Here is a 27,778-nt window from a genome sequence, read left to right on the forward strand (position 1 = left end):
AGAGGTGTGTATGAACATGGGGAATTATGCAGCTATGCACAGAAAGATGTTCGAAGATAAGTATTCTCTCTCTTTGAATACGTTTCTCCCTAGACTTAGGACATGTCTCCTCTTGCTGAAATTTGAATGTCTGATCGTGTGGACTTCCTCCATGGAAAAACGTAGGCAATTAGATGTGTTTCAGGCTGAAATGATTCACCTTCGGAGGCCCCCCCTTTGCTGTTTAGTACAGTGGAAGCCTATGTGTTTAGTGTAGACTGCTGTCACCTCATATCTTGCGTGTATTTCTAGAACTAGTAAAGTTGAATCCCAGTATTAACTGATTATGGAACAGTGGAAGCAAATACTGCATAGTGTACTAGGAGCACAAGCCAGGCTTATCCTATTGCTTATATCTTCTTTTCTTGCCAAATGCATAGCTGAAAAAAGACAGAGTTGCTTTTCTGAGGGATTAGAAGGGATCTTAAGTCACATCGGCATACATAATGTCTTTTCTTATAGTGTAAGTACAGTTAATAACCAAATGTTATTCTGGAAATCTGAATAGCTTCTTTGCTGTACACCACCCTTGACTGAATCTCCTGTCTCCTGTTTCCTCTTTTGGCTTCCTCTTTCAATCCAAGCTCTCCTGCCATGTTCTTCAGAAGTAAAGCAATTTGACTGATACCCTCTGAATTTGGCCTCAGCTTTCATGGAGGCAGGGGAATTAAAATGGATTAGAAACCGCAAACTCTTCTCTCACCTTCAGCAAATGCATAGCTATAGAAAGAAAAAAGAAAGATGCATGTAAATCATTGTAATTATAGAATGCTGAGCACTCCTATTCTTGGATTAGCGTACAGCATTTTTTGTATGTCAAATACATCTCCTACTAGTGCATGCTTGATGACAACATGTCCAGCAGAGCCAGTCGTATTAGGTGGAGTTGAAACTAACGTATCTGACCTATGGCTGAATAAACCAATTAAGGACATATCCAAGTCTTCATTGTCATTTCCAAGTCCTTGGGACACAGTAAATTCATTATTTGATACCTTGTCCATGTCCTTTCCATTTATATGATTTTGCTTTGTACAGCAGGCAGGCTTCTAGTGGATACTAGATGTATGAGTTTACTCCTTGGAATCCTAATTTGTAGTTTCTAAGAGCTTCTGTTCGGATGAAAACCGAAATTAATTTTTGAGCTCTTTGAGGTGTTTAACTGTGACTAATTGTTCTAAACAGTTTTGCAGTAGGTGGGGAAATATTTTTTATTAGTCCCTGATCCACTAACTACAAATTTTTGTAAAGGTTCTGTAATAATATTTATACTTCTAAGGTTTCAAAAAATGAAGTGTCTGTGTTAAACACTCAAGCAGACTGGATTTCACTTGTCTTCTCTTGTTACTAAGACAGTGGCATTCTGTTTGTCTCAAATGCCTGTAGGTATAGTTTGGGTTTTAGGTGTTCTGAATTAGTAATTTATGGAATCATCCAGCAGTAAATTCACCCATTGACCTTTGTTTGTGCTGTCCGACTATTTATGGTTTAGAACTCAACTGGGGCGATCTGGTGGATAATGTAAGTTACCGTGGTGTGTCAGGCATTTCTTTTCATTTAGAAATCAAGATTCACTTGTAAATGGTGCTTGGAAAATGGCATCTTCTACACTTATTAACCCCATTTACTTAGTAACCTGTTGTATAGAAATCAGTAGGTGACTGTCCTATTTATTTTTGTCCAACATTTATGTTTCTAAAAAAAAAAATAGCATTAATCAAGATGTCAACAAAACTGTTTGCTACTGATACTATGCTAAATTGAATGAGCCGTTCCCTAGAGTTGACATTTCTTTACTTCTTACAGTAACTCTTTGAAAGCATAACTAGACTCATGGAAGCCACGGTTTCATATAATTTGATGCAGATATGGCTCAACATTGGCCATATAAATTTCAAATTTGTCATGCAAAAGCCTGATCTATTGTTAGCTGCTTTGAGAATAAACTGGTATTAAAAAACGTAAACCTAGAAAGACTTCTTTAAAAAGCCAAAGCTGGAAGAATGAAAGTTGCTGTAAATTCCCATCTGTAAGTCATGGTGAGGTAAAGGATCTAATTGTGGCTTTATAAGGGAAGTCAGCAGGATTTGTGGGCGTTCAGTTATTTTTGAACAGTGTGACGTAGAAAATCAACTAATCGTTTGATCAGAATAATAGTATTTAGGCCAAAGTTCTGTTCTCTGGTACAGGTCAAAGTCCTTTATTACTATCAATGCTTGCCCATAGGTGACTGAGGGCAGCGCTTGGTCTCTTGCTTTAGCAACCGTCAGGTATGTCAGCTTGATCTGCATCCCTCCCTCTAAATGTCACTCCTAATACAAAATGAGAATTTAAAGTTGTTAAGAACAGTCATTACCGAGACCAGTTACTTGTTTTTAAATATCTCGTATTTTAAGTACTAAGGTAATGAAATGGAGGAGGAGGAAAATGTGACAACAAAATATTTGCCCATTGTTTTTATGTAGCGTCCCCAAATACCACGTGTAAGCTCATCCCTAGTAACTGTCTGTGGAGTCAGGAATTACTGAAGTTTGGGGAACCTTATTTTCCTTTTAATTAAGAAAGTGTGTTTAAAATATACAGTGTGACGGCCATGATTATTGGCTTGGACATAATCTGGCAAATACCTTCTGCCAGCAAGGGCACTTTCTAATGGGAGGCGCTCTGCAGTGTCCAGTAGGAAATAACTGCAGGCTTGGACTGATGAGACAACACAGAGGGATCCTTTGCAACCTGTGCTGATGGATTTTAAAGACACAATTGTCTATTATTTTCTAAAACACATCTAGAACAAAAGATACTTTTGGTGTTAGCTCTTAGGGACCACAGGAATGCAAATTGAGCGTGCTGTATTTGTAAAATAAACAGGTGCTGGTCTGAAGCTGTCTGCTAGAGTAGAAATGAATTTTAAATTACATGTGCCTGAGGCTTTACCTTACTTGCCGTGGGCAAGGCAGATCCTCCAGCCATGGCACTGTATGCACAACTATGCTACTAACAAAACACCGCTTTGGGAATAACTGAACCTATACATTCTGTAAAGCTTTTTCTTCTAGTGAAAAAATATTACCACATTATTTTTATTTTTTTTCCCCCATCCTTCCTGTATTTTTACTCTGTCATGCTTAAATTAATTCAGAGCTAAAGACAAGGCTGGACTTCCACTCTGGCTGAAAGCAGTGCTCTGCTAATGCCATCTATGAATCTGAAGCTATGAGCCAGATTAATGGAAATGAGATGTTCCACTTTTCCACCAGCCCTAAAAGTGATTCCCTGCCTGGCGGGGTGAGTGCAGAGGAGACTTGCTTTCTGCTTAGTGTAATTATAAAATCCAACCAGACCAGCAGCACTTGAAAATATTAGCTTCCAGAATCAGCAGAATCAAAATACCATCCTAGTCTTGCACATCCTGCTTTTTTGGGGTTTTTTTTGAGCTCTTTTGTGATGCCTGTATTTTTAAGAGGAGGATTAAAAAGAAGTTTTCATATGCTGATTACATAGGTTTATAATCGGTAGTCGTATATGGAAGCATGTAAGCAGGGGGAAAAAAAAAAGACTTTTTTTTTTTTTCTTTCTTTCTTACATGCCTTTCAATGCCTGAAAAGAAGTATCTCTGCTTAATTAAAAAGATGCTGCAGCTGTTGAGTACAGCTGGTCTGGTCAGCTGTTGAGTAGGACTGGTCATGTGAGTAAGGGCAAGTCCAGGCCTTTTTTTTTTTTTTTTTTTTTTGTTACTTCTGCCCCTGCTTCCTAGGAATATAAAATGTCTTTTGGCAGTGGTAATATCAAATGATGAAACTAACACTGGAGAGTTTAGTATTTACAAAATCTCAGTAAAATAAAGAGCTCTAGAGATTTAATTCCTATGTCCTGAAAGCAAGTATAAAAACCTCCCACATCCATGAATGTATGTTGAGCAGAAATGAAACGTTTAGATTTTGCTTCTCTTTTTCTGTTTGTGCCTTTAGGGGGCTGTAGTAGAAATGGAATACATAATGTATTGACAGGAGATATATATTCCACTTGTGAGTAAGGCTCTGAATCCTCTTGGCTTCACTGTTTCTGAATCATCATGTGTCTCCTCAGTGGAGAGATAAATATGGCATTCACTTCAACCCATTTAGCCCATTATTCATTTATATAAAGCAGGACCAATTAAGACATTCTTTTGTGTGTTTGCACATTCTACATATGGAGCAAAAGGGAGTTAAAAATATCTGTTGCAGCAAATGTGACAGGATGCTCTCTGAATACTGAACATGTTACTCCTGCAACTCCTCTCAGCAGTAAACTGACAATCGGGAACTGCTGAAATATACAAATAGACACTTGTTTGGTTTTGTGTTTGCTCGTTTCTGATGTATAAGATTCATAGTCACCCACTCACTTATCTAAAAAAGTGCATTCCTTTCCACGTTCACAGCTGCCTGCTTCTGAGTAGACAGTGTATAGGGGCAGCTCTTCAGCCATGGACAGAGGCAGAAGTGACCAAATAGTTTCTGAGGCAGCTGTCCGTATTCCAGGAGGGATCTGTGTTAGGTAGCACTGGTGTATCAGAATGAATTATTTTATTGGTATTGCTGCTTTCTTTCAGAACATGTGTTTTGGCTTTTTGTTCAGTCTCTGAGTTTGACAAGAGAATGAAGTTAAAAATAAAATAATAAAAAACCCCTAAGAAATTCCTGCTATTGCAGGCTTAAGGAAATAAGCCAAAATATACATTTTCAATTCCAACAACATTTCAGAATGGTATAAGTCTCTGTTGGCCTAAGTATTTCTTGGCACAAAATGCTGATTATATATGTCTCAAGGAGACAATCAGCATGTTCATACAAAAGTCTCAATCCCTACAACACAATAACATGTGGTTGCCACTAAAGATTTGCTGTCGAAATAGATAAGACAAGTTCTCCTGGATTATGATATGGGGCTTTACATTGAAAAGCTTTGTTTTGCATTAAAAGGTAGTTTGTGGCATTGTGAAGTGATGAAATGGTATGCAGCATAATACAGTTTGAATGGAAAGGAAATACAGTGAGGTATAAACTGGTTTGATGGTATTTTTCCTAGCAGTTCAGTAGTATTTAACTATTGCATTGCTGCCTGAAACAAGTCGGTCCAGTCCCTGCTGAGGAAGATGTGGTGGAGTTCAAAGCTTTTCCAGTAAGCCTCACGTACTGGCACCGTGGCCCAGTGGCAGATGGGCAACTGCTGCTTTTGCAGAATGGGCTGTCTGGGGGAAGGCAGTGGAATAGCCCAGTGGGTCAGAACATATATGAATAACTCCTGTTTTGTGGACCAGTGTAACGGTGATGGATTCAGGTGCATCACTTTGTATCTTTTGTGTTTTTCACCTAAGATCCTTTTAAAATACCTCTCTGTGTTGTGGCTTAGAACTTCAGTGTAGGATGATAGAGGCATTTGGGGTGGAAAAAAACTTTGAGGTCATTGAGTCCAACCGTTAACCCAGGGCTGCCAAGCCCACCGATAAACCATGTCCCTAAGTGCCTCATCTACAGGTCTTTTAGATCCCTCCAGGGATGATGACTCAGCCACTTCCCTGGGCAGCCTGCTCCAGTGCTTGACAACCCTTTTGGTGAAGAAATTTTTCCTAATATTGAATCTAAACCTCCCCTGGCACAACTTGAGGCCATTTCCTCTTATGCTATCGCTGTTACTTTGGAGAGGAGACTGATACCCGCCTTGCTACAGCTGCCTTTCAGGTAATTGTGGAGAGCAACCAGATCTCCCCTGAGCCTCTTTTTCTCCAGGCTGAACAAGTTTGTGAATGTCGGTGTTAACATATGCTGGAAACTTCTCATCATGCAGTTTTGTTGTGTTCCTGTGATGAGTGTTGTAGGGTCGGAAGAGGCCATTTATGAACAGGTCTGTCTTTCCAGCAGGTCTGGCTCCTGAAGGCCCCCCCACCAAGTGCTGAGTGAGGACCACCCCCACCCCCCCCCCCCCAGCTGTGAAGGGCAAGGGTGGAGGAGAGCTGTGCTGCTTGGCTGGAGAACACCTTGTACCAGGGCCTGGGCCAAACCTCCTGTGCTGTAGTGTGTCTTTAAGAAAGACTTCCAATGCCTCTTTAAAGGCTCCAAATGGCAGTGAATCACCTGCTTTTCTAGTTATGTTGTTAAAATAGTTATTATTTTGTTATTGTTGAAAATTGATGCTGCGTAAACTGGTTTGAATTTGACTGCCTTCAGCTTCCAAGCACTGGATCTTGTTATGCCTTTTTCTGCTAGATTAAATACCCATCTGCTCTCAGCAATCTCTTTCCTGTGTAAGCATTCATAGTCTGTGATCAGGTTGCCTCTTAACATTCTCCTTTATGAACTAAATAGACTGAGCTGTAGTCTCTCCGTCTAAGGCAAGTTTTTCCAGGCGCTCAGATCGCTCTTGTAGCTCTTGTCTGAATCTTTTCCAAGTGTTAGAGGAGGTAGGGAATAAACCAGCTAAGCAGGGGAGGCCCTCTTTTGTTTGGTTGAGCAGTTTGGTATCAGGAATTGTTCATTCCTATTGAGAAGACAGAGAGGTATGTCGTGATGAAGAAGAAGCAGCGTGCGTTTCATCTGGCAAATGGAGGGAAGTTTGTGTCTGTGTGTCAGGCATTGCTTTTCTAAAATCCCTGTCTTTTCAGTCATTAACAGAAATCCAAACTAAACCTGTAATTGCTTTTCCTTTTTGAACCCTCTTTCCTATATATTTCCCCAACATGTCCCAGTGTTCACCTGTGTGGATCAGCACGCATGACCTCTGATCGTACACAATGTTTCTGTATTTGCTTTATATAATGCCAAAATAACCATATAAATGACCATGAGAGATTCCTAATAGAAGCACCTTGATAATTGCATTATTTTAATTATCTTAAGAATTTTTAAAATAATATATATTATATTTGTTACTTCAAATATATGTAATGGACCACTGATCTACTTCTGCAAAACAAGGCATCTGTATGCAAAGCTTAGCTGACCTATCAATACAGCTTTTCCGGCCAACCTTAGGACGCAAGGCAGTCATAGTTTATTATTCAATATAACTGTAAAACAATGAGTCAAGAGGGAACGTCCCTCCTTCTGTTTCTCATTCTCTAAATAGCAAAATAACTACCTGTAGGCAGACATGACTATATCCTCATGCCATACAATTAAATAAGTTTTTCTCATATTGAGATTCTATTTAGTATAAACAGCAAATGTGAATAACTGAAGATCTTAGTGAGGTCTTCCTACTGACTGTATTGCCAGTGGTTGGTTTGTGCTGAGCGTTTGGGATTCAACAGAAATATGTTGTAAATATGTGCTGCTTTAATGCTGCTCACATTTAAACATGGTACATTGTTAGGATGAAGCTTGAATTATTGAGGAATGAGAATGAATAATCCTTGATAAAAGCAGAATGCTTTAAAAAGTTTAAGCAAATCCTTTGTCCTTCAGGTTATATGACCTGAAAATAAAAATATGCAAAAGGATTTAATAAAACATAGGCTATCCTGTGTGAGAGCTCTCTCAAGGCTTTTCAAGGAGTAAATGGTTACCATTACCAGAGGTAATGTACTTCATTTGCTTTCCTAAGAAGCTACTTTGATATTAAGAGAAACTCCTGAGCTAGGATTGGAATTCAAACTCCTGTAGGATATTTCATCTTGCACCCTAACGGACCACAGGCTTGTTTGATCGTGCGGGTCAACTGTATTACTGGGCATCAAACTGGCTTTAATAATTTCAGTGTTATTTCTCAATTTATTTTTTAATTTTTTTCTTTTTAGTTTGTGCGACTTCAGTAACTATTTTGAGCTGTTATGTGCTGTGATTGCAGAATAGCTGATGATGTCTCTAATGCCCTACATATATTAATATTTTTCTCTCTCACCAGTTCTGCATTTTAAGTGCAAAATTTTTTTTAAGTGTAAATATGAAACCATACATAGTTCCTTTATTGTAAAACAGCTGTAGTTGGCTCCCTAGAGTACTTCTCTGAGTAGTTTCCCAAGGGAATAGTAGTAGTACATGGGTACAAAGTACAGCTTTGATGGTGCAGAGGTTTCCTTTCCCCCACCCCCTGCTCCTTCTTAATAATGATTCAGTGGAAATACCTGTGTAAAGAAGGTAGTATTTATATGTGTAAGTATGTTTAAAAATAATTTATGCTTGTGTGTTACATTATATATTTTGATGTGGGTTTGATAAATTCTGTCTGTTTGCAACATAAAGCCATAATTTGGCAGTAGGGTCTGATTTAATGTTTGTTGAGGTCAGCAGAGAGCTTCCACTTCATTTTGAAGGGATTTGGTTCTGGTGCACAAAGAGGGAAAGTTGATCCACAAGACTGTTGGGCTGTGCTTGGGATAGAAATAGAAACTGTGGGCTGGAATGTGGTACTTGCTTTTAGGCACCTGGAGGAGGTGATGACCCAATGGAACTAGAAACAAATATGTTCTTGTCATTTTTGCAATTTCAGTTTCCATGTTGTATGAGAAAATTGTGGCCCTCTAAACTCATTGCATAATCAGTAACCATTTTTTCCTATCCTTGTGTTAAAATGCTGCAACAATTTCAGCACAAAAGATACCTCTTCACCTCCTGGGTTTCTCAAGCACTTACATGTATGATTTTTACATGATATGTTTCTTTTAAATTTCCCTCTCTGGTAGCCCATGTGGTGGGAAGTGTAAGCTGGGGGCATTTGGAAACTGGGGCAGTGTAAACACATCTACCCATGTATATCTGCTCTAAAATCTGGCTCAATTTAACCAAAAAACCCTCAGCTAAGATGTCCTCTTTGGTGTTTAACACTAGAGCCTTGTGTTGACAAGTGAAGGTGTGAACACTAGACATAAATATCAGCTCTCCTTCCCTTCTTTTTGGCACTATAAAATGCCATTGTCTTAATGTATAAAATTCTTACGTTTGGCATGGCAGAGTTTCATTTTGAGGCAGGAATATGGGTACTTTTTGTTATAGGCATACATTGATTTCATTTATTTGTAAATGTAAAACAGAGATTGGAATTTCATCAGGTACCATACTCCCTTGGGTTTGTTTAATTGGACTTGCTGTACGCAAAGGACTGACAGGTAAATGCATTAAAGATTCATATTGGACGCTGGTTTCTTAGCTCAAAACAAAAAGTGTTTGATTCCCAGTTTATCATGGTCAAGTAATATATAAGAAAACTTTTAGTTGATGATGAGGGATTACATTCTGACCTGCCTGTTGGCTGGCACTTATCAGTTCCTTAACTGACAATAGGTATACTCCAATATTTCACATTATCTGCTCCTGCACAAATAATAATAGTATTTCCAGTTCTCACAAATTATGATTATCAACCAACCGCTGATGACTGTTCTGTTTTCCTAGTCTTTTCCCTGGAAAGCTTTTTTTTGCTGCCACGGGTCTCTGCATGCTTCCCTACAATCCTGCTGCTCTCCAGTAGGGTTCTGTCAGTGTTTGCTGGATTAGCAGGATAATTTGCTTTCCTGGCATGTTTTACTTGTCCATAGGGACAGGCTGCTCGAAAGAAGAGAGACCTAACCTGGTGCATCAAGATGCAGAAACTAGTAACTATCATTAGTTCTGAGTTCGAACCTCCCGGCGCTGAACTGCACGGTGTTCAAGAATAGTAAGATTGATGTGTCTGTTGCTAGTTTAACATGCCAGCCTAGCCTCCTTCCACACTGAGTTGTAGCGTTATTATCCTTCAGTGACAGATATGTGCAGTGATGGTGATCTTTGACCTGCATAAAATAAGTCAAAGGAACAAAGCAAAACTTCAAAGAACATGAGTGTGCCCAACACTTTCAAGCTTATGAGAACAATATACTGCTAGCGTGAGTATTGCGGAGATTTAATAGTTTCATCTGTACCTAAGCATATTTTTGTAATTAGAAATCAGACAATCTTTTTAATTTTAGAGCTAGTATTTCTTTCTCTTCTTTTTCTTTATTTTTTTTTCATAAATCAATCCTATGCTTTGATTTTCTTTTAACATTTTGCATATCACATCAATTTATCACAAAAATGTATTTTGTGTTGCATATGCAACTAGTAAAGAGCACTTCTGGTCCTGTTTTTGACAGAACAAGTCATTTAAGCCAGCTGCAGTGAAATTTTCCTGATTCAGACTAATGATCAGGAGAGTGATTGCAAATTCCAGAATTTTCTGATGTAGGGAGCCAGCAAACAGCTATAAAACCTAGAGCAAATGCATCCTATAATGTACTTTGTTCATTTATTTCATACCATAAGGATAGTTTTGTTTTAATTATTTATGATAATAAACTTCTGAGTAAAGGCATTCTGCTATATTTTGTAATGATAATGAAACTTGAGTGATGCAGGGCCTCTTCACAGCATCCTGATATTAAACGTGTCTTGCAAACAAAATAAGGAGTTGGTCATATGTTCTTTTAGGGTTTTTTTGCTATTCAAGTAGAGGTTGAAAGCTTGTTTTCTCCTTCTCTCCTGTCTTTCCTTTCCTCTCCAGATGAAACAGGGGCCTAATGCTGTTTCATGTATCAGAAATTCACACTGTTAGAAAGAAGCTTTTAATTAAGGCTCAGTATCCTGCACTTTTTTAATGTATGAGAGCTTGTGGAAAGCATGTGAAAGAACCTTTCTGAATATTCTCTGCAAGCTTACAGGGAGCTTCACAAAATTTGCCTGCCGGCTGTCTTTATTATCATGCTAAGGGGAAAAAAGGAGGAGTCAGAAATACAATTAAAAGTGCCTTTGCAAGTCACCTGTAAAGTCTTTATGTGCAAATTATGGCAGATGCAACTCAGAGGCCCTGCAGTAGTTAATTTCTAGTGGCATTATTTTTTTTTTTCCTTTCACTGGTGATCTATTTAAGCAAAAACTATTGAAGCAAAAGGCATTTCCTGGGGAATTAATGATCAGATGGGAGGAGCTGATAACCTAAAGTACAAGTGAGGGCCATCTATTCCAGCCTGTCATTAGTCTCCAGAAAATGCCCTATACAGAGTCACTGATTTACTGGGGTTTTTGTTTTACTATTTGTTGGTTGGTTGTATTGTTTTTTTAAAGTAAAAAGGATAAAGAGCAGTACTAATTTGCTATCTGCATTTTTGATGATGCTCAAATATTATGCTTGTATTTAATCTGTTTTAACCTGATAGACTGATAGGATAACATACTACGCAGTGCTTAACTTGATAAATAATAATGTATGGAGCATTTACCAAGAATTAATGCCTCTCTACTAGCCAGTTGGAGTACTTTAACATTTATTAGTATTATACTAATTTAATAATTATCCTCCTGAGTGATAAAATGAAGTTTTACTGTGCTGATGGTGGCTGTGGTGGTATTACAACTAGAAAGAGACAAACACTATAAATAGAGTTTAATGGTAACACTCAGTTTAGGTTTTAGCCCTTACAACATGGTGTGGGGTGGGGTATATTTTCTGGTAGGTAGTGCAAATAGAGATGCTGTAATAGTAGCTCCTTACCATTAAAAAGGGAGGTTAATTGGGTTGTCGGTAACGGGACTAAGACATGGGCAATGGGAAGTGGTTCAACTTCTGATGCTGGTTCATCCTGTGGCCATGAGCAAGTCCTTTAATCTCTCCATGCCTCAGTTTCTCAATTTGGAATGCATGTTGCTAATGGCAATTAGCTGCTTACCTAGTGTTTGCACATTGTTCTGAATTAAGACCTGTCAGGAAAGCCTTTGTTCCTTGTTGTTGTTACCATATTTGTAAATATTAACAATGGAAAACAATAAGCAATTTATCTGATGAATCACAGGTTCTTGTCATTCGGTGTGGCAGGCAGTCCCATTGTCTCCCTTTGATGATTTCTGTGGACGTTATGAGGTGGAGGCATGTAAAATGTTAAATCTTGTAGATCAGATCTGGCTACAAAATCCTATTTAGACTAATGCTTTGATGTGATTGTGCTGTAATCCAGTGAATTAACAGGACTGTTTTTAAAAAGTGGGCAAACTATATTTTATTCAAGGAAACACTTGGCCGGAATCTGTGCAGAATTGAAGAATGTAGTTGGTATGATTTCCCCAGGAGGGTTCATCCTTGACAAGTTGCCCTGGCAGAAACTCGTGAGACCAGTAAATATTGATAGACCTGTTCTCCATAATGGCAAGCTGAGGTATGGAGGGACCATGGCTGTTTCTGTTCAGGTAGTGAAACATGGACACAGGAGAAAAGAATCCAAGGAGTCATATAAGAAAATGCTTTTATGTTCATAAAGTATATTCCTCCTGATATTGATTTGGTACAATACTATTTAAAAGAACATAAAGCTGTAGTTCTGTCTTCTGACTACTGCTTAATGTGGTTAATACCTGGCCTGCAATGGTGAAGAGATCCACACGGCCATGGCTAGATGACCTTCTTGAAGCTGAATTTATTAATTAAGATAATATGTAAAGGTAGATGTGAAATGTGGCTATGCGCGTGCAGTCTCAGGTCTCCTGGCGAATGATATGCACATTTCTGTGGAGCGGGGAGAGTGCAGGGCACTGTGCTCTCCTGGCTGACGTGCTGAAAAGCCGCATTTGGCCATGGCTGAGTGGTGCCGGGGGCGTTGGCTGGTGGCTCCTGGTGTGCAGGGAGGCAGCCTGGGACCTCCTCTTCTGAGGGTGGGGGCTGTGCTGGCCAGGGAGATGAGCTGCCTTAGAGCAAAGGCTGACCCTTCCTGTTGGAACTTTTTACTTGATGTTTAACTTAATGTTGGGCTTAGGCTTAGTTCATTTTGCTCCTTCCATCAGCTCTTTTAGGATGTGTTGGCTGATGTGGGCATTTGTGGCTCGGAAGGCCAGGCTAGATCTGTCCAAGCACTTGGTTTTCTCTCTCAAGCTTGTCTTAACCATAGGTGGGTGTTCTGTGGTTATAAAACCCACTCTATGGGATTGTTTGCTTGAACAGATGTTACATTGGCTTTAGAGCTGTAATTATTCTGTATTTATGTCTAGTTGCTTGAAACTGGTGTTTAAAGAATGACAGGTTCTGGGGTAATACAGAAATGTGTGTGTGGGGGGGGTGCATTGAATTACCTACAGCATGTTATATTAATGTGAGGAGAACAATCCACATTGTAAAAATCAGAGAATCCTTCCTAGACTGACAGTAATATATACTTTTTTTTTAGGCTTTCAGTGTAGCAATGCAAGACTTTCAAGTGGAAAATTGTTAATTTACGATAATGAATTGAAATGTGAAAAAACAAATATTTAGTTAATTGCCTCATAAATCTGTCTGTTACTATCAGTGGAATTAAATTGATAAACAGTTCTTTAAAATTAATTTCCACATGGCAATGTGCAGATTTTATTTTATTTTATTCAAACCCCATTAGGTATTTGTATGAAAGAAAACATAAATTCGTATTTCTGTCACATTAAAGAGTGTGTGTGACAAAACACACATTTCCTACCGTGGGTACTGAGGTTTTAATACATGTGGCATAATGAGGAGAGCTCAATGTTAGTGATTTTCAAAGGCAATACCAACTGAAAAGTGGAAGTACATCACACTTTCCTGACTGTTCATGTTGCTTTACTGTCAGTACAGCTGAATTGGGAGACTGGGAGTCCTTTTGCTGTTGGGGTCAGAGGACCATGGGCATGATGCTTGAAGGTCACATGTGGTTTTGGGCAGTTGCCAGTACTAAAAGTGCTTCAAGAGGCTAAGGGGAAGATGGGCTCTCCCAGGGGGACTATGAAGCTTATTTCTGGTCACTGCCGGGATGGGAGTTCCTGGTAAGAGGACAGGGTCGGTGTTTTATGTTACTGGGCCTGTATTACCTCTGTAGCCAGAACTTTTCCTAATTTCAAGCCTGCTGCAGTAGTACCTGCGGACCTTTGGTATGAAAGGAGGTGGGAAGCTGAGTGCTCTTGTACTTTAATCACCTAATGACATTATGTCCTGTGCAGTATCAGTTTGTCAAAGTAAGTGGGGCACTACACAAAATTAGATCATTTGATACACTCCATCCTTCCAGCAAACGTAATAAGAATATCCTTGGTGACCTCTCTCAGTGACATTCAGCAGGAGAAAACTTGTCTTGTGGTGTATGACCCAATGTTCTGGAAATGCACATAAAGATAAATCCTTCTTGCTGTATGGAACTGTTAGACAGTCTTAAATTTCATCTTGATGGTTATCATGTCGGAGTTCAGTGGTGGATGAATGGTTGCAAGTTACAGCTGGTCTTATGGTGAAGTTTAACTTCTGCAAGTTGGGAGTCCTCAGTTTGCTTCCACCAGTCATCTTGTACTTTTGAAATGACCATCAAGAATGCACTTAAACTTTCATTCTCTCAGTTGTTTTGCTTGACAGTAGTTGCTCCTTCCCAGAGGTGTAATCAGGCATGACTAGCTCTGATTTGTAGAGCTTTGAGATTCCCCCAAAGAAGCCAGCTAGAAGGAAAAAATTTTAGTTGTAAGTGACCTATAAGACTTCAGAGGAAGAAGGTTGCAAACACATTTTTCATATAGCTTTTATGATACTTTAATAATCAAAAGAAGAAATGTAATGTTTAATATTTAAACAAAATTGCATTCACTTTCTTCTCATGTTAAATGAGTATTAAAGCAGGATGGACGGTAGTTTACATATTTTTACACTAGACTATTTTATTATTAAATACTGAAATGTGCTGGAGTTGGCCAGCCTCCAATGAATATGACTCAACTTTACATTTCATTTTAATATTTGCATGTTACATGGTATAATATTTTAGTAGACAAGTGGTTGATGGTAGGGAATTTAAAAAGGATGCGCTTTTATTAAATAACACATTGTGTTCGTGTTATGAGAATGATATTAATTTGCTAATTGACAGCAGAAGGGACAAAAATATAAAGGGTGTGAAGTGTAAATAACTAATATTCAGGATGCAGTAATCCATGTGTCTGGTATTGAAAATGCATGGTACAGTTAGTGTCATGGGATGTGCGCCTGAGATTCTCCAAAGACTGAAGGGCACAGGAGCTTCCTTTTTGCTTGTAGTAGGTCTAGGTGCTCCCCAAAAATGCATGTAAATTCTCTTCTCACATATTCAATAAAATACAAACAATCTTGTTAAATCAATCAGGTTTTCAGACTGACATGAGTGCTAAACCTAGTTTGAGATAAGACAGTAATTCTGAGAAAGATTGTGAAACTCCTTGACACAGAGTATTCTGTTTGAGTACATTCTTTGGAGAAAAGTCTTCTAGAGATGTTAAATGCAAAGATACCAAGTCCTTTGTACTTAACACGTAGCTTCATGTGCCAAAAATTTCTCAGGGCAATGTCAGTATTTTGGGGAGCACTTTGCTGTGTTCCTAGGGGCTCTACTGGGCATTTGCTGTTGGCTGTTGTCAGAAGCAGGGTGGGTTAAACAGAGCTTTGGTCTTACTTTATTCTGGGAATTTGGCCTTAAATGGCTGTGTTTTCTTCATTGTGAGATTTCTGTCATTCATGAAGTCAGTTATACACGTGAGATTTCAACCACAGTCAAAACGTAATTGGGGAAATGGATACACGTTCTGTTTGGCTCTGGAAACTGCAGTACTGGAATCATTTGCATCACACCCACTTTAAAAATTCAAATAATTTCAGATACGAGGTTGTAGTTCTGACCAGTCTAAATAAGATTGTTTATGATTTCACTCTGTCTAAAGAAGTGGAATTATTTTACAATTTTGTTTTTAAGTCCTCATTTTTAGCTTTTAAATCCCAGGGCACATTTCAGACTTGTGTCAGTAACATGCCATATCCCTAAAAGCACAGCATTCCCATGTTGAGTTAAATTTAAGGGTGGTGTTTCTCCAGGGAGCATGGTACATTTGCTTTACATTTTCTCAGTGACAAGGTCTGTGATCCGCTGCCTGGTGTGTGTGTCTACTTACTGTGGGATAGTTGATTATTCCCCAGTCAGTTGGTTGATATGTCATGCGTACAATCCATAACATCACTAAAAAAAGAAGAAAATTGCCTGTAAGCTCAAAGTGGTAATGGGCTGTGGGACAGACTGGGAAGCTTATTTGGTATTTCACTTTTGAAAAAAATATCAACTCCTAAATTTAATTTAATTTGCATTTGTCAACCAGGAAATCTATGCAGTCAATATCTGTTGTAAATAATGACCATAGAAGCTCTGGCATGTGCTGGTTTGTACTCAAGACCTTTTAAACTCTTGGCAGCGGATAAAAAGTTTCTGTTAGCATGAGGCATATAACAAAAAAGCTAGTTTATACCAGTTAAGTTGCTGCTGCTTAGAGCTGGCTGTGTTGAGACCTGGTGTTTTTGTCATTATTATATGGCTAAGTCCCATCCAACCTTCATTGAATTCACTGGGAAAACTGCCAGTAGCATCAGTTGAAGTTGAACTACACCCTTAGAGAGGATGTAAACCTCAGCAATGCTGATGAACTTTGGGCTGCTTTGGTTAGATTATTTTGTCATACTTTATACTCTGTTTATAAGTGAGGAATAAACATTACATGTTTGCTGAAGACGTGAGCAGTATTTGTTATAGATTGTCTTCCTCACTAGAAGCCAGTGATGGTGATGATCCATTGATCTCCTGACTCTGAATCTTTTTACGGAAAAAGTACAAAACATTATTTTTCTTCCCTAAGTTGTGTGTAACAGGCACCTTGTTGCTATGTGGCTTTTTAAGGTGTAGTGGAAGAAGACGTAAAATTTGGAGTTTGAAGCGTTCTAGGTTCTTTCCAAACTGATGAGCATTAAGTCTCATGAGGCTACAAAATCACTGCATCTCCTGCAATTTGCTAGTGCAAATATTTCACAACAGCACTGAAAAGCAGATGCATGTATACTTGAATTTGATATGAGATCACCTTGCATTTATTTGATCATCTCTTTCCTTTCTAGTAGATATTGCTACAACAAATGGAGGCAATTATATAGGGTTGCAATGGAGAGAAGAAAAGTTTATTTAGAAGGTAATTTCTCTAGCCAAATAATGTCCTAAATAACAATCAATTAAATTATATTAGACTTATGGTACTATTTTTCTGTGCATTGGGGTCTCTGAATCAGTCTGTATGTGTGCATTTCTCCTTCAATCTAAAATTGATGAATGAAATAGTCATCCTACTGAATTCTTGGGTTTCCCGTGATGGTATTCTTCAGCACACGTAAAATTTAAGAACATTGGTTAAAGAGCTGCACAGCATGTGAAAATGCTCAAGGGAGTAGAGGTGCCTGTTAGTAAATGAATGCACTTATTAGAGCTGTAGGAGTAGCATGGAAGCACTTCTGTGATAAAATACTCAAGCAGTTGAGTCTGCTGATTCATCTGTATCCAAAACGTTGTGTTAATCAATGAGTGTTTTGTAAAGTTTTTTAAAAGGCTAGATTTATTTCTGTTAACTATTGCATATCATTACCAATATTTTAAGAAAATACAATGTGCAGACTATTTCTAAGAAAGCATCCTACAGGTGCCCAGGAGAGTTTGGAGTAGCAATAGTAAAGAAAAAAATTAATCATAAATATGAAAAAAAAGTAAAGATAAAAGTAGAGCTCCAAAGTGGTTTTCAGCTCAGATGTAATAATACAATCTCTACACATTAAGTGATAATAAATTAAAGAATTTTTGTTTCCATATATTAACATACATTTTAACCTTTGAAAATGGTATGTGTACGAATGGAAATTTGGACACTCAAGAAATTTTTCATAATTTGAGGTATCCAGGTGAAGGAAAAATAGACTGTAACAGGCATTGTCAGAAGATCTTTAATTACATCAAATTACTGTTATGCCTTGGGGATAATATATGTACAAATGTACACTCTGTAGAGGTACTGTGCCATGTTTGTTGTTGATGTGTACAAGGAATAATGCAGAGTATGCAACTAAACACAGCTATATTAATCTGTAACACATTAATACATAGAATGCTGGTGCTGATAGGCATGTGAAGTGTGATGGTAACTACGGAGCTGTTAGGAGATATGTTATGAAACATGTTTGAATTATAGTACGTACTTTGGCAAAAACTTAATGGCTTCATTGCCATCAGTGAATTTTGAAGAAACTTCATATCCCAGGAGAGATCAACAGAATTAAAACAACCAACCAAACAAAACTGTCATATCCCGTATAACTCATAAGGGCAATGACATTGGGAATTTAGGTTGAACCTCCTTCCTTATTCAACCCTCTTTAAGTAATTAGAGTCCCCTTACAGTCACAGCACATTACCCTCTAATAAAGCTTCCTAATCCAACTCCTGTGCCCTGAGTGTAATTCATTTGGTGACAAAAATGCTCATAAATATCTCATTTATGTAAGTTTGTTACAGTTTGTCAGTGGCTTAGTGTAACTCATAACTAGAATACTGGATTCCAGGTGTTTCTGGGAAGTCGATATCAATGCCTTGATGTGCATTAATTTATTATAAGAAAAAATTACAACAAAAATAACCCCATAGTGTTATCTTAACTAGCTCCCTTATGTATCAGATGTTTACTCTATAGAAATAGCACGTGTTGGAAAGTTGTGACTGATGTTCTAACAACTATTTGTCTTTTAATGTCGTTTTGGAGCTGTGGTTATAACCATTTTTCTCTCTAGTTGTTTGGGTTTTTTTTTTTATTCCCTTCCTCTTTTCCTTCAGTTTTGCTTTTGTTTCTCACACTGCAAATTTGAACTGACAAGAAGACTGTAATAGGAATCCAAAACATACCTTGAACACATATTGTTAAACAAATTACAATTGTTGATGTCATTTACACGTGTTGCCTTTCAAAGGTTGAACGTGTTCATTTAATTTGCTTTTTAAATATCCATAACAGTGTCCCCAAGCATTTTAATAAAACAGAAACAGTTAATTATTGCCGAATAAGGATATCCAAATATAGTGGTCTGCAGCTTGCATTTAAATATTTCTGACAGCACTTCTCTCTTGAAGAGAAAATTGTGTAAATTGCCAGTTATTATAATTTTTAATAAATAAGTCTTATCGTGGCTCTGTTTCTGTCTTTCTTTCCTATCCCTCTGCAATGCTGTTCAACAACCATACTTTCAGTGGGACCGTTTCTATTACAGAGTGATTGAGCTCTGATTTACACATCAATTACCCAACTTCATGGAGATTTTCATGCTCCTGTAGTTGACATCAATGAAGCATAACTGCGTAAGCGCTTTATTTCATCCCAGTTTTTGATAACTCAGACTGATAACTAATCATATTGAAAGACAATGTGCTATGATATAGGAAACAATAAATGCTCCCCTTTGAAACCTCATCTATTCTTTATACCCTTACTATTCAGGAGCTTATCTTTGTCATCCATTCCCCCAGAATCATTCCTTCAAAATTCACATTAAGGAAAGGTTTGGGGCTACATAATACCAAAAAGAGGAGAAAATTGAGTGAAAATAACATTTTCTAGGTAGTCGGGGTGGGGGATGGGCAGCGGGAATAACTAGGAAGAATGAAGAGTATGACAAATATAAGCCAAACCCTTAGCCTCCTAGCTTAAATTTCCATAAATTGCCCAGGGGTCTCTTGGGTGTTATTTTGTTCAGAGGCTTTAATCTTCTGTATTCTCTATCAAACGTGCTACAGGAATGGCATTGTTTTTAATGCAAATTAAGAGATTTAGCTCATGTGGATAGATAACCAGTGACCATCTCAAGTGTTTCTCTACAGAACTGTTGAACATCAAAGACAGAATATTCTATATTTTAAAATAAATCATTTATCTTGAAGTGCAGTGATAGATACATTCCATGCTAGATACTTTCAGTTACTATTCATGCTATGAAGAACACAACATTAAAGTAAATGTTAAATATGAAAGACAGTGAGAAGTTGCAAAGCTGTTCTATCGTGGCTTGATTGGTCTCTGTCAAGTAGTAAAATTACCAGGATAAAGATGCAAGTTCAATAATGATAAACAGAGGAAGAGGAATTCTGCTGTTTTAACTGTGCTACTTCTTACGATGTTTATCATTAAGTGAAACAAAGACTTCAGATGAGGGGGAAGTTATGTTAAGTTGACCATATTTTTGCTTAAATAGAGGTTCTGAAATTTCCTTCATTTAACAAATTTTAAAACTTGCAACGACATTTAAAACCCTGAGACTGCTTTTTTTTTTTTTTTTTTTTTTTCCTTCATTTGAAATAAATGTACTGAAATACCAGAGTGTATACTGAGAGAAGCTGAATATACCAAGGAAGCCTGTTCTCCTTCCCTTGTACAGTATTGTGGTACTTTCACATGAATTGAATGGACTTACGGTGAGGTAAATCTGGAGCTATGAAGAGGTGAATACCCATTGTAATGTATTTGATGGAAGTAGTCTTTTACCTAGTTTGATTATCAGGTGAAATGCTTTTTGCTTTATGTTTTCACTCACATGGAAAAAGAATTGCCCTGGTGTGGAAAAGCAAGCATGTATGGTAAGCATGGGAGTATTGTCATTGACCTGAGTTGGATTTCTCATGTAAGTCAAAATTTGTTCATGAGTGAGTGTTGATTTGGGATGTTTAATACCTTGTGCAAGCATAGGAGTTAGTTTTTCAGGAAGCCTAGTTTCCGAGTTTACTTCACCAACTTCCTGAGTGCTTCTGGTGGAGCAATAATTGTATCCCAAAGTCAGAACTATGAAGAAATAACCTTGGGAAAGGACTTTCAGTTCTCAAATTTATATCATTTTATATCCACTGTGTCTTAGTTTAGAAGCTTGTGTTTGTTTATTGTTTCCACAAATGACAAACATTTCCGTTTGAGAACTTCTTTCATCATTTAGGCATATTTGATATTTTAAGGAGGGTGGAACTAGTACAGGGGCATATTTAATTTGTTCATAGTGTGCATTTTTGTGAATTCAGACATGTTATTGAGAACAGCAACTACTTCTTCCCTAAGTTGTGGATAAATGCTGGTTTTCTTGAATTTTGTTCATTTATCCTTGTGGATGTAGTCTGTTGCTATTCTAAAGCCTCTTTACTCAAGCTTTTTTATTGATTCTTTCCCTATCGGGCTTTTGTTGTTTTGACTGAATCAACAGAGCAGTGTTCTGTTCTCATTCATGACTCTTCCGCAGCATTAGGTGTTTGATCATTTTCTTCATATCACAGCAACTACTCCTTCAAACTTGCCTGGTCTGACTTCTTTCTTCTACTCTTTCTCCTGTCTTTCAGGCTTTTGTCTGCCTTGCCTAGTCTTCCATGCTTTGGGAGACTACTTGTGTGGCTTTGGTTAGCGCGTCTTTGAAAATAAACCCCAAATGCTAGGTCTTAGCTTTTAGCTGTTGGTCTTATTTCATCAACTTTCCTTTAACTTTTCCCTCTAACCTCTTGCTCTGTTGCAGTCTGTCCTAAAAGATTTTTTCTTTTCCCTCTAGATCTTTTGCACCACATCCTCTCACTTTCACCACAAACGATTGCACTGTCCTTCCCAATGCCCCAAACTTCATTCTTCTCCTAGTTCTCCTTTTTGTAGACAGTTCGTGTCTGACTTCCATCTCTTATCACCAGATCTGCATTTTTAGCTTCCAACCCAAAACCTGCATGCATGCCTGTTATCTTTTGCCTTGATATAACTTCCTTCTGCCTTAGCCATCTTCTCCCCTTCTCCCTTTTCCGCTTGTTCCAGGTTGTCCCCACAGCCATCCTGGGCTGCAGCGGGTGTGAGGGGTGCAGCTCCATGGACCTCGCTGACACTCTGCAGATTCAGATGGGCCAAGCACCTGGCCCGACACAGTGCATCTGTTGACTGCTGTCCCTTAGGGTGTCTGTAGCTGAAAGGAGTGATAAATGGACGTGTGCTGGTCTGATTGTAAAGGATTAAGTATCAAAATGCACTTGCAGCCTGCCTTAATGTTAAACATACCAAAACAATAATACAGTTATGGTTATTATTTTCTGCAAGATCCAGCATGCTGGTAATTTGTACATCAGTGGTCTCGTGTCCTCTTATAGCATTCTTACGGCTCACCATTCCTGATCTTTTCAGATCTATGTACAGACTTCGCCATTCAAATTCCATTAGTAAGTGTTACAAAACAATAAAGCTCATGTATTTCAACTACATTGTCACTAAATAGCTGTGTCTAGGGAACTGGTCCTCTTGGATACAGTGCATATCATGGCCTGCAGCTATTTTCTTCTAAGACATTTTTTTAAGATGTTTGTAGAAGTCTGTAATTGTGATTTCTTACTCTCCTAGCTTTAGAGGAGTCATGAAGCTTTTTTTTTCATACTTAATGAGACAGATTGAACTCTGGTCTTCCTCATGGTATCTGACTATGGTTTTCACTGACACCTTCACTGCTAATCACATATCTGTATTTCACAGAACATTAGTTAAGCTGAATATTAAACATAAGTCCCAGAGAATGCATTGTGGCTGCATTAAGTGTTTCTGGAGAGCTTCCCATTAGGTTCTCAGTGCACTGCAGCCTTAAGATCTAATCAGCATCCCTCTTTGCATTACAAGGAACCCAAAGAAGTTGTTATCCTGATCTGTGTATGATCTTACAATATTTGACTTTCCATAGCAACAATCAGCACCCTGTCAAGCACTCCCATAGCAAAAGTACGTTTGCAGAGAAATAAACCAAGTAATTGACCTGACAGGATGAGCAACCACTTCCTTTTGAATAGATACTTGGTACTCTTAAATCACCATGTGACTGTGTAAGTGGAAAGTTCAAAATGAACCTTTTTTTTTCTTTCTTTTTTTTTTTTTTCTTCACAGACAATATATGAGAGAGAGATTTGGATTGAAGCAGAGGTAGCAATTCACTTAGGGCTTTGCTTGTGTTGTAAAATGTATGCTCACAATTTGGTAGTCTGTAAACACCATTGGGGTCCAGGGCATGAGATGTGCCTTCGTGCTCACCTCTTGGGTGCCATGGAATAGATATCTTTCATAAACACATGCACTAAAGAGAAATACTTCATTATATTGCATCGGAAAATACTGGTTTTCCAAGCTTTTGCTATTAACATTGTAAATGCTGTCTTAGCTTAAGTTAATGACTTTTAAAGTGATTATGCCACTTTGAATTACTGCTGTTTTCATAATTTTTGAATTTGTGGTTTTGTAATGTGTCACAAAACATATCTAAGTAGTCTTAGAGCCTTTGCTGCTTTTTTTCAAATAGGATATGGCATAATGCTTCACTTGGTTACCTAAGCACTTTGCATGCCTAAGACCAAAGCCAGCTTTTAAATAACAAAATGCTAGAACCACATGTGAAGGGTGAGGTCTGTGCTGTAATCTGTGATTCTGTGATCTGGTTGTTCAGTGGCCAAATTCAGTTTGATTTGAATGGGTCCAGGATTTCATGCTGAAACTCCAGGCCAAGGTTGCCATTGGGAAGCTGTAAAACACAGTTCTAACTTTCATGAATAATTCTTTCTGAAGTGAATGCTGGCAGTGTCTGGGATAGTACTGCTACCATAAGCAGAGATTACTTATGCAGGATATAAAACCCTGTTTACACTAGATCCACTTTGCTGGCCTTGGGACTGGGTTTATAACTTCAGAATGATCTGATTGTGCTGCAAGAGTCACACAGTCTATGGGTCAAACTGCTAAAGAAATCGCTGGAAATATCTCCCATGAATGGGGTGTTCCTACTGCTCCTGGGATGGGTTATTCTTGGGCTAAACCAGCCCCTTACTCCAGAAGAGCTGTGGGGAGAGATAAAATCAACCTTGTCCTCATCTTTGTGTACCAATTTGGGAAACAGTTTGTACTTACTCCCATACCTGTGGATTTTAATCTTTATTTAGGACATGAAAGGAAGGGGGAGTTGTGCTCCCCTTCACATTTTAGTGAACAGATCATTTGTGGTTTGCATTATTGTGTCAGCAACATGCTCATGCGTAGTATAGTAAAGTGACTGTTGCTTACAATAATTTCCCTTCTGTCTCCGTCAGGAAACCACCAAATAGTACTTCAGCTTCTGCAAAAATACTAAGAAGGTTATAACAATGTCCTGGAGATTGTTCTTGGTGCCAGTGATGTCACTACATCAGGAGGTGTTATAAATAAATAAATAAATCCCCCCCCCCCCCCCTCCAGCCTTCTAACATGTAAAAGAATTCAGCATTTTTTCAGCCTTCTAACATGTGAATGGAAATCATTCAGCTCAGCCTATGCATGTGGCTTTGCATTCGGTTTACAAGCCATACTCAAGCCTTGTTCAATCCAAGCCTGAATGATCCTGAATTGCTTTAACCAATTATGAATTCATAGTTTTTATTTAGAAATCTCATTGTGTCATTAGTCTCCTCCCTCTTTTTACCTTTTTTTTTCTTTCTTTCTTTCTTTCCTTCTTTTTCTTTCCTTCCCTGTACAAAAACAAGTATATGAGCGTAAGGATACACGGAGTCATCAGGCAACAGACATATGCTTTCCTGTGCTCTCTGCAGGGCTTGCAGGTTGAAACACAACCTGCCTGAATCGTAAGAACTTTAATTGAGTAGATAAAGAGGTCCTCATAATTATAAACTGCAGTAGGTATAACAAGAGGCTAAATACATAGCAGTGGTTTTAATTAGCTGGTGCTTCAAATTAGTAATTGTGGTTTCACTCAGAAATCAGTGACTTTATACACTGTTAAAGCCTCATCACTGTGCAGTTCATTCCTCATTATATCTCTCGGTGTGAAGCTTTCAATACAACATCATGCTGAGCTAAAAAGGCAAAAGTTGTAGATATTTGGTTATCTTCCAAGTGCAGTGGAGCTCTATGGAGACTTAATTCATTCTCACCAGAGACAGGAGAATTAACTGTTCTTTGTTACATATGTAATATGTATGTATGCTTCTATGTATGCATTTGTACATAGAGGGGGGTGTATGGCTGTGTGCATGCATGTCCAGAATCTTATCAGGGCAATACTGCTTACAACAGATAACATCAGTACATATACTGAATCTGCTGTTCAAATTGTCGTCTGGAATTTGGTAGCTAATTAACTGACACAAAACAGGGCCAAAAGCCTCATAACAAATCAAATATAGGTTGAAAGCACAGAAGTGTCCCTTAACGCTTGTCACATAAGAGGTTGTCAGTGCAAGTTGAAGCATGCATCTTTTCCTTTCCTCTTTCAGTTCCTATTTTTCCCCCTCCTTCAGGGTTTTAGTTGTATCTTTTCCCTCGGAGGAGCAGGACGTATTTTGCAAAGGCAAGAGACCAAGTACGTCAGTGCTATTCAGGGGAGAAGTGAATGTGGTCTCTCAGTTTGTCATCTGGGTCTGGCAGGTGCACAAAGTAAGCTGACATACAGATAAGTGCCACTCGCCATCACTACACTGAGGTGCTAGATGCTTTTCTGTTTGTTTGTTTGTAGAAATGTCTGATACTGGAATCAACTATCCTAAAGTCCCTTCTGGGAGCCTGCTACAAAAAGACTTTTTAAAACTCCCTTGACACCCACAAATGAAGCCATACATAGATTTTAACAAGTACACGGGACAGAATTAGGTGGTCTAAATTGCATGAGGCTGAACTGGAGCATTGGGGGGATGGATGGTTATCATTTAAATGGATTTGAAGATGTTGCTGTGCTTCCTTGAATTCACATTTGCTTTCTCTGCACCGACACTTTCTTTGTGAGCATACGTGCATGCGTTAGTCCGTGTGTGGCATGTATTTTACAGACTGTTCATACAAATATGTCAAAATGTATTTTATTGTTCTGCATAATGCTCTGTTAATTTGAAAAGAACTTTTTTGTCTGTTTTCATTTTAAAGTGGACTGACTGACTGTCCTACTGCCCAATTTCACATAGTATTGTGGTACCCAATTTACATTTGGGAAAATTTTTCAGTGGCTGCTTCTTTCTTTCAGAGTTGTCCTCAGGAGTTGCATTGTTTCTGATGTTTTGCTGCTCTTTACTGTAATGAACATGTAGCTACATTATGGAGAAAGTAACGTGGTCTTTTTTTGTCTTTGTCTTCTTCAGTCACTATGAGCAAGACCGGAGTGCGCTTAAGCGGAAAGAGTGGGAGAGAAGAAACCAGGAAGTCCAGCAAGATGAAGATCTCTTTGCTTCAGGTTTTAACCTCTTTGGGGAACCCTACAAGGTAAATTGCATTGTTATGCTTTAGATTTGCAAATGTCCTTTGCCTAAATGCATTTTGCAAACACAAATAGAGCTCATCACCTCTAAGAAATGAAAATATTGCATCTGCTTTGGTACTTGCACTCTTCAATACACTGATTATCCAAATCAGCATTGATAGAATCTGGAATTCTGGTTACAATCCAGTTCAAGATTTTTTCCTCTAAACACACAGCAAAGTCATGCCACGGGATTATGTGCAGCTGATATCTCTAGAAGTGGGTTCGCACCTACACAGCTACCACTTACTCCTTTTATTTTTAAGAAGAAAATATACCTGAGTTGTTAAAACTGATGCCCTCTCTACAGATAATGAGTCCATAAGCTTTCTTGTGCCATCATAACCATCCAAAGAAGTCTTTTGGGAGACTGTCTTGAATCTTTGGGGAACATAACAAGGGTATGAAAGGGACTTAATGACAAGTCTTGTTCTCTCTAAGGAGCTTTGCTGCCTGAGATTTTCATCACCAAGGGATGTCCCCCTTTATGATTTCTGCTGCTTTGATTTTCACTAAGACATTCCCTGCAGAATTCATCAGAATGTAAATTTCCGTACCTCTCTCTCCTCCCAATCAGTGCCATCTATTGAAAGGCCACCACTTCATCTTTCCATTTTACATTGATAGCAGCTATAGGGAGGATGAGGGCTCTTTGAAAATCGCCCAAAAAGGAGGAGGAAAGACTAGCATTATTATCAAATGGTGTCTAGTAATTATAGACTGGGAGAGTGTGATGGATACACTTGACTCCTAGCTGTACTTTGGTTCAGGCTGACTAAGGAGCAACAGGCCTCATGTCCTCGGGATGAACTTGCAAGCTGGAAAGCTCCTGGCTCACCTACAAGGGAGTGAAGGTGTCTTGAAAAATATTTTGAAAGCTGGTTTCGAAACCCAGAAGTGCAAGATAACCGAAGTACAGTCAAGATATCAGAGCTAAAATGAAGACATCTATCTTGTCTGTATTATTGACTAGCAGCCAACTACTTCACCCTATAAATATTACCATTAGGGTGGGCCCAGTTTGGGCTCTCCCTGAACTGCAGCTGGACTGCACGCCAGGTAACTCTGCCCTTGAGTGGAGACACCTCTCAAGGGTAGAGATTCCTTACCTGAGAATAAGAGATCCGTCCTTACCCAGGGAAGAGAGATACCTTCCCTTATTGTGGCAGATCCTTGGTAAGTGACTGATAGCATGCTGAATTAATACTATGAAACATTACTAATCCATGTAGCTACTCAATATTATAGTAAATATGGTATGGATAATTCTATTAGACATAACCCATTGAGCAGGTCTGAGACTAAGATTGGATACAGTCGCACCTAGGCTCCAAAAGGTGTTTAGAGAGCAAGGGGGTCCACTCTGAACCGCATGACTCAATGACAGGGTCCTCCTCCCTCTGCATCTTCCTTCTCTGTGTGAATCATTGTAACTCGATTTTCCTTTGTATGTTTCTTCTATGCAGTAATTAATTAGGGGAACCTTGCCATCAAACTTATTGAACCTTGTCAAACCACTGTTAAACTGTGTTAAATGCCATCCAACTTATTGAACTCTGTCAAATTATTATTTTACCTCAGTAAAACATACTGCTCCTTTTCTTTTGTACAAAGTGCATTTCACTCATCTGTG

The 27,778-nt window shown here is 38.5% G+C and overlaps 1 protein-coding gene across 2 annotated transcripts in view; it reads left to right on the forward strand.

Annotated features, from left to right (window-relative positions):
• The window catches only part of AFF2 (ALF transcription elongation factor 2), a 351,165-nt gene that overhangs the window by 62,575 nt on the left and 260,812 nt on the right, over positions 1 to 27,778 (forward strand). For both annotated transcript variants that reach the window (XM_056360134.1, XM_056360135.1), the window contains exon 2: positions 25,988 to 26,108. In XM_056360134.1, coding sequence (XP_056216109.1) covers positions 25,988 to 26,108 — 121 coding nt within the window. The remainder of the gene's footprint in view (positions 1 to 25,987; positions 26,109 to 27,778) is intronic.

Source organism: Falco biarmicus, chromosome 14 (assembly GCF_023638135.1).
Source record: "Falco biarmicus isolate bFalBia1 chromosome 14, bFalBia1.pri, whole genome shotgun sequence".
NCBI classification, from domain to species: domain Eukaryota; kingdom Metazoa; phylum Chordata; class Aves; order Falconiformes; family Falconidae; genus Falco; species Falco biarmicus.